General features: G+C 41.0%; 1 protein-coding gene across 1 annotated transcript; it reads right to left on the bottom strand.

The window, feature by feature from the left end:
• Nucleotides 1-1,895: 1,895 nt before the first annotated feature.
• dhh (desert hedgehog signaling molecule) lies at nucleotides 1,896-7,229 on the bottom strand. The gene is made up of 3 exons (XM_072366603.1): nucleotides 6,213-7,229; nucleotides 3,305-3,566; nucleotides 1,896-3,163 (listed from the first exon to the last, which is right to left on the bottom strand). The coding sequence occupies exons 1-3, from the start codon at nucleotides 6,519-6,521 to the stop codon at nucleotides 2,343-2,345; spliced, it is 1,392 nt and encodes a 463-aa protein (XP_072222704.1). The 5' UTR covers nucleotides 6,522-7,229; the 3' UTR covers nucleotides 1,896-2,342.
• Nucleotides 7,230-7,784: the final 555 nt, after the last annotated feature.

Below are 7,784 nucleotides of genomic sequence, written 5' to 3'. Positions count from 1 at the left end.
AAGACCACTGCGGAGTGTTGCTACAAATCATTGTCAGCTTTGTAAATTTAACTAAACCGTTAAGAAATGCCCTCTGATCGTGATTTCAAATTAAATGTCTAGGTTGATAATACACACAGAAATTTTAACCCTGGTTTAAAGCGGTAATAAAAACCAAACATTTTATCCAGCATCGTCGAGGTGGGTTAGCATCATACACAAGTGCAATCCAATAGTGTATAGTTGAATTAAACAGGCTACATTTTTAAAAAGAAATTAACAAGGGTTCAACATGAAATCATATTTAAGTCCTGCTAACGTACAGTAAGACAAACAAACCATACATCCACGTAGCATCCCTGACAGTGAATTGTTGGCAGCGGATGTATAGTCACGTATGGATTCAGCAGTAGTGTGTTACTGTTTACTGTTTGGGGAACATGTTATGTAGCATATTTTTCCCACATTCAAGGTTCCATGAGGCCCCTCCTTCCGTCAGAGGGTCATGGTAAACGTTGTGATTTGAAAATTTGTCATTATTGTGTGAGATCGGTATCAAAAGCTTCACTTATAAACACCAATGTTTGGTTAACTGAACTGAAGTTTTTCTTTATGTGAGCATGGTTTTCATTTTGAAAATAGGTTATTACTGGTCCCACTTACAGGATTAGTTATCTCCCCATTCAGCTTTAGGAAAATTGGATTACATTTTGGGGGGCTGAGACTGGTTCGAAGAAAGCGGCTGATTGGCTGATGGATGTAAATAGAGGGTGGTATTATGACAACAGGCTGCTCCTATTGGCCACTCAGGGAAGCCAGTGCTTTCCCATCTGGCTCCTGTGTTACAAGGATAATCCCCTGGAATACCTTCACAGATGTTTACAACAGAGCATAATATAGAAGAGGAGTATGTTGGTTTGGTCTTTACGGAGTTTATATCATTTCATTTTAATACAGTTGTACCTTATAAAACACTGGTTAAAATAGCGCACCATCACCTACTTTTATATAGCACAGAGTTGTCTTGCATGGATTTTATTGTTTATACAACACGTTATAGTCCATACAAATACTCCATACAAACGTTTCCTGTAAAGTCAGTTTACTAAGGAAGTCACCCTAAAAGAAAAAAAAAAGAAAAAACAAGCATATGTTGATGTTTCATTGTACTTAAATGGTCACAAATAGACAACACCATCTGGCTCTACTCCCTGTGATATGAACATTTGTCAATATTGTGTGAGATTATAATAAGATTTCAGATTAATGTCTGTTAAACTAAAGTCAATAAATTGAGCAAACAACAGTATATGCTGGAAATTTAGAGTGCAATGTAAATAAAATCCACATGTACATTCTCAAATCCTCCACAAGGAGGTGTATAGACTCATGTAACTTCTCAGTTGAGCCTTAGATCTTCCCATGAATCATTTAACTCAGTTTTGATTTAAAAATAGGTTTAAAGTAGGTGTTTCAGAGCAACAGTGAGTTGACTTTGGACCAGACATCCAACTCAGAGAAGTGCACCATATCTTTTGATGCATAGTTATATACTAAGACATGTGAACAGACACGATACTAGTGACCCAAACTGGTGAAAAATATTGAAATAAAATCATCTCTCACATTCTAAGAAACCTCAACATTGCTATTGAGGTGAGAGGGTCAGTAAAAAGTTAAAGTGGTGGCACAATGTTGGGAATATTAAGTATGTCTGGGCTTTTCATTAACCCGTCAGCCTGCTAGATTTCCACACTCTAACATACATTAAGCTCAACTGTAAGCCCTCAAAATGATCTCTTGTATATATCATGTTTGCCTTTCCCAGAACGAACGTTTCTTTCTTCACAATGTAACAGAAAAATGTTCTTAATGGGCATAATTGACTCCGCAGCAGAAGAAAAAGTATTGCTTCATAAAATTACATTTTTATTTGTTTTATGTTTTATGATATGACACCAAGTCAGTGCATACAATACAGGTAGTGGAATTATAATAATATATTATGATTCAAAAAGTACAAAAATAAAGATTCTGTTGTTCAGGGAATTCATTCCTATCCCATTAGAATAATATATATTTTTACATTTTTAACTGATAATTAAAAGAAATGACAGCTGTACAAATAGACTGTGATACAGTTATTCAGCTATATACCTGTTCAGACCAACATTATTTTACATTTATGTCAGGGTGTCAGTGTTAACATGTTTATCATTACGGTTATTAAAATACAAAGAATAATGTAAAAAGGAAAAAAATCCAGTGTCTTTGTAACGTATTGTTAAAAAAGGAGGGTTACATGTAAATGTAGAAAAGCTGCAGTGTGACATACAGTATATTATGTCCGTCATTTTTTACTTTTAAGGATGGAATGAGTTGGAGTCTAAAAAGATACATGCAAATCTGTACAGTAATCTAGCATACCAGTGAACGTTTGATAACTGCCTTTCTAAGGAGCGCTTCTCCTGAATTTCCATCCTGAGTGGTTCACTAAAATTATCTCGTCTGTTTACGCTGTCATTATTTAAATATATACCTGCTTTGTCCTTTGTGGTCAAGGTGCTCAAAATTGTTGCAGTCTTAGTGTGAGCTCTTAGACAGTCAGCGGTTTGCTCTTCTTTTGCTGTCTCCCCCAAAAGTAGCTGGTTCAATGAGTAGAGGAGCCTCAGAGGTCCAAAAGCCCAGTGTGCAAGTCTGTGGTCCTCCATCAGCGCATAACTGGAGGCCAGCACCCCGTCGACGAATAAAGTTCCAGCTTCTGTCAAGGGCGCATACACTCCCACACTTTCTGCCACTGACACTGAGATGATTTGAGATGGCCGTGCTTTTCCCCCTGCAGTACTGATGAGAACACAGTCTCCTGTTTTGGCTCTGCTAGCAAACTGAGCCTGGTACTCAGTCCTGTCGTGTCTGCACTGGGGGGCTAAGAAGACCAAGTGATGTGGAGTAAGGGCCAAAGTATGCCCATGCTCTGTTTCCAGAGACACAAACGTAGACCAGCGTTCTTGGTCTCGATGCAGAAACAAGAGGACTTGGCTATACACCACCTGGCCTGTCTCAGACAGAGCCATGACCCTGTCACCAGGAGTCAGTGATGACAGAGCCTTCTGTCTCCCTCCAGCAACAGTCACCCGGGCCCAGCCTGGGAAGCAGCCACCTCTCTCCACAGCAACTGAGTGATCTGCAGGAAGATCAGCAGTAAAAGCCAAGATGACTAAACACAGATTTGGTTTCTTTAATGTCTTAAATATCATTATATGCCAAACACTGAAGTGATATACTTTGACAGTTATCAGCATCATTCTTTATATAATAAACTTACCAGCTTTTACTGAGCAGTGGATGTGATACTTGGACTCATAGTGGACCCAGTCAAAGCCTGCCTCCACAGCCAGTTGGGCTAGAAGGCCATACTTCTCCGTTACCCTGTCATCAGTGGTTATATCCACAGCCCGGCCTTCATAGTGAAGAGAGCCTTGAGGGTGGTGACCATCTTCATCCCAGGCCTCTGTCACACGCAAGTGTACTCCCGGCCACTGGTTCATCACTGCGATAGCCAACCTGTTCAAACAGTCTTTACATCGCTGGAACAGACAGAGGGGAGGGGTTCAGTTTTGAGCAGAGTTAACTTATCTACAGGCAGGTGTATCAGACAATATGAATCACTGTCAGCACATAGTGCAGTTCAGAAATGCATTACTTTGTGTATCAGAGAAACAGGCGAGAAAATATATTGTGCAGTGCAGACAGACCTATACTCTGCCTTCATCAAACCTATACACTTTTCATAAAATAACAATTAGTCAGTAAAGAGTGCTTGAATTCTCAAATGATAGCACTTGCATCACCTTTGAAAAAAGGCTCTGACGTGTCACTATCTGGGATATGAAAAATTGTTCCAAATTAGTAAAACACCCACATCATTTACAAAGAAACACCAACAATTCAATTTCTTCTTATTAAACAAACATTTGGGAAGAGGAAAACAAACTTTTGGGTAGCTATCAGGCATAACAAGTTATATGGTAAGTGTTACTGACAGATCAAACAGATTATTCGAGTTATAGTAAGCAAAAATGACTCTGGTGGGTGAAGTTGCAGCTACACGGAACCTACACGGATTCATCAAGGTATTAATGCAATAACAGTTTTAAGTCAACTGGTTCGATATGAGTACATATATGGAGATAAATAAATGAGTTTGTCTTTTCTCAAAATGACTGCTTTACAACAGCAGAGCAAACGCTGGGTTGGAGGTAAAAATAGTACAATGTATATTATACACAAATAGTTTTTCGTGTGTGTTTTGACATTTTCATTGTAGATGAATATAAATGGAATATTTAAGTTTTCTGTTGACTTAAGATAAATTCTTTTTTTTCAGTCTGTCGTTCAAATGCATGTACTGTCTAAAGTTCAGTATTTGAGCCAAGTTCTGGTTCAAGTGACATACACTTGTAATTATTTATTAACAGCAGCAGTGGTATTACCAAAGAGTATAACAGCCATCTACAGTATCTGAGTGCACAAACTGATCTCAGTGCAACTCAGCAGAAAAACGAACCCAGTACTTCAACACCGTCTTTGGCTCCCAGGTTGTAATTGTCAGCTGGCATCGCCACACAGTTCCTCCTCTACTCTGCTAAAGGCCATCTCAACCTTGCTCAAACAATCAGAGTGCAAGAACAAACCTACTGTAGCCAGTTTGGCACATTCTTTGGCCTTTTCAACAGGGTGACAGAATAATCAAGGCCATTCTCTGCCTTTCCAGATTGTTCCAGGCTTCAGTTACTCGCTTTCACCCTTGAGACATTTGATCAAATATGCACAGTGACTCTTAACACCCCCGTGGGCCATAATGTTACAGACTGTGTCAGCATTGTCGCAAAATAGACAGGCTGAAAAAAATGATGACGTCAGCATCTTAGGTGATACACTCATTATCATCTCTTGTATGCATATTGCCCTGAGACTTGTGATGTAGCAGATTTTGTGGCCTTCAATTAACAGTATAAACCTGATATTGCAGCTCTATAAATAAAGAGAGCACAACTGAGGGAGAAAGATGCATAAAAAGATGAAAGTTTGAACTGGGGCTTGGTGAGAAGAAAGCAGAGTAGCGGAGGGCCAAGGTTGAGACGAGAGAGGAGGCCAGAGGGGAAGAATGTATGGGCACGGACATGGGAATGTGACAGCAAGAGTGAGAAAGCATGAGGGACAGAAATCAAACTGGGTACATTTCTCTGGCAATGCCATTGAAGAGAGGCGTTTCATTGTCACAACTACAATAGTCGCTTTTCCGACGGTGCCATTACTTCAGCAGGCGGGAATTTTGTATAGGCGACCCTTCTCAGTCTCCAAATGACGCACAAAGAGTGTCTTTCACGTCTGGGCAAAAAAGGGGGCACATGCACACATAAGTCAAATTGGGTATCAGTAGGGCCCTGACATACAACCACAGATTTCAATCACATACAATCACTCTGGGAGGGGAAGAAACACAGATTTATATCCTAAACAATCATAGTGGATCGCAGCATCCACAACAGAATCATATCTGGGTGTCCAGATACACGCAAATGCATTGTTCAGCAGCTACCCAAGCCTTAAATTCTCTTGTCTTTTTAAGGTGTTATTCATTGACTGACCTATTCCCAGTAAACAAACAGAACCTACACTTGTGTATTTCTTCACAGAGGCACACAGAGCCTGTCATATGAATCATTTTATTTCCAATAACAAAGACTTTTGTTAAAGATTAAAAGGAAGTGTTCCTGTAGGGGAACTCAGTCTCTTAAGAGGTAGTGTTGGATTACATCCTGATCTTCTTATCTCTTTAAAAAAAAAGGGAGGGAGAGTTTGGTTAAAACTTACACAGTTCGTGTCGAATATTTGTTTGTCAGTTAAGAGCCCGGCAAAGGGAAGGTAGTGTAGAGTTCAGCAAACAATGAATGATATCATATGATTTGGTATCAAGGTGACATGCTGAACTGGCAAAGTATAAAGAGTACACTACAGTCAGCAGCTTTCTGTAAAGGGATTTGATTGATGATACAGGTGGGGGGTTGTTTAGAAAAGAGTCTCCAGTCAGAGCATCCCCCAGACTGTCTGCACTTTATTTCCCCTTTATTGTTCTTTCTATACAGTAAGACTATACAGTAACCAGGTATCATTTGAGTTAAAGGGAATTAGAGGTCCATACAACTTGTTAAACCATACACCAGTCTCACCTTAGTCATGAAGCGGTCTGCATTGGTGTTCTCCTCGTCTTTGAAGACAATATCTGGGTTGTAGTTGCACACGAGATCATTGAAGCGTTCAGAGTTGCGTGTGATCTTGCCCTCTGCTCTCCCACTGGCCCCAAGGTTGTTTTCTGAGAAGTTGGGGAAAAACTGCTTGTAGTGCATGGCTGTGAGTTTCCTGGGCCTGGAGCGCATGCCGTACCCAGGACCTGGCCCGCATCCCTGGACCAGCCATATACAGGTCCACACAGCAAGCAGGCCGAGCTGTGCCAGGTGGGCCCACCAGAACTGCCTCATTGGGGAGAGTTGGGGCTCCCAGGACTCAGCAGCTCACGGTGCCTACACTGATAGCCCAGTTCCAGGTGTGTGATAGCAACTGAATGACAGTCAGATCTTGGTCCATTCCAAATCATGGATTACTCGAGCTGATATTTTATAATCACAAAGTTGGGGCATGTAAGTACTTCTTGTTATAGCATTCACTCATGATCAAAAAGCTGAAAACTACAAAATAGATGTTCTTTATTGTGTGTCTTTATAATTCTGATGGCAAGGAGTCCTACAAGTGATCTGATTGTTTTTTTTCTGAAGTTTGGCATCAATCTGTCAAAAACCATGACAAATCTTCAGAAGTTTCTGAGCAGAAGTCACCAGCTCTGATGAGAACTGAGAGTTATCTTCTTACGTCTTTCAGAGATAACTGTCTTGACGCAGGTGTTTTTGAGGGTTGAGCCTTACTTACCGCTTCTCTTTCCACTCAGTTCCTCTCGAAGTGGCACACAGACAGACGCACGCGAAGAGCCCGACGGCTCCTTGACTCTGTGGAATTCCTAGGAACGCTCCAGTGCCGCTCTCATCCTCTTTGTACATCCACATATATATCTCTCTGAAATGTTTTATCCTCCTCTCCTTCGTCCACCGCCTTCTGTCGCGTTTCAGCGCTCCTGGCCACCTTGCGCCAGCCATTGGGTCTTATTAGCGTCCGGACAAGATTGCCCTCCCTTCCTCTGCGCGCTCCCACCGCGACAGCACACGCCTCCAATTCAGCCATACAAAGAACATATGATGTTAACACAATGACCTCAACCCCGTCCACCTCATTAACCATTTTAGATTGGTCGAACAACTTTCATGCCAAAAACTGCATAGTTAAGCCAAATACTCAACAACTTGTTATCATTTCTTAAATTTCTGTGACAGGTTTGAAAATCAGAGCTCTATAGAACACATCACTTCCAAGTCATGTAAGCCAATTTGAACTCAGATGCCCTTGCTTTTGTTTGCTCATCCCACCCATCAGATTCACACTCTGCTTGTGTTATTAATAGGCAGAGTTGAAGGTGAGGACCTAAGAGGGAGCACAAGTGTCCAGCCTTGACTTACAGTGCTACCTTCCTGTGTTTGGGGAGCCAGCTTGACCCCCTATGATACCCAGTAACCCCTAAGACCTCTTTACTGGAAACACCCCTTGGATAAATTGTCAAGTTATTATTTTTATCCATCTCAGAACAATAGCTGGGAGACTTTTAAAATGTGTCAGATGATGCCAAAGAGGGAGCA

Source organism: Leuresthes tenuis, unplaced genomic scaffold (assembly GCF_036924035.1).
Source record: "Leuresthes tenuis unplaced genomic scaffold, fLeuTen1.0.hap1 SCAF_16, whole genome shotgun sequence".
NCBI classification, from domain to species: Eukaryota; Metazoa; Chordata; class Actinopteri; order Atheriniformes; family Atherinopsidae; genus Leuresthes; species Leuresthes tenuis.
The sequence above is the reverse complement of the archived record's forward strand: the minus strand, read 5'-3'. Positions and strand labels throughout refer to the sequence as shown.

Coding starts and splice junctions, on each gene's coding strand:
- dhh (XM_072366603.1), bottom strand. CDS start 6,521: ATGAGGCAGTTCTGGTGGGCCCACCTGGCACAGCTCGGCCTGCTTGCT. Junction 3,567..6,212: donor CAGACCGCTTCATGACTAAG/GTGAGACTGGTG, acceptor TGTCTGTTCCAG/CGATGTAAAGACTGTTTGAA. Junction 3,164..3,304: donor CCACTGCTCAGTAAAAGCTG/GTAAGTTTATTA, acceptor ATCTTCCTGCAG/ATCACTCAGTTGCTGTGGAG.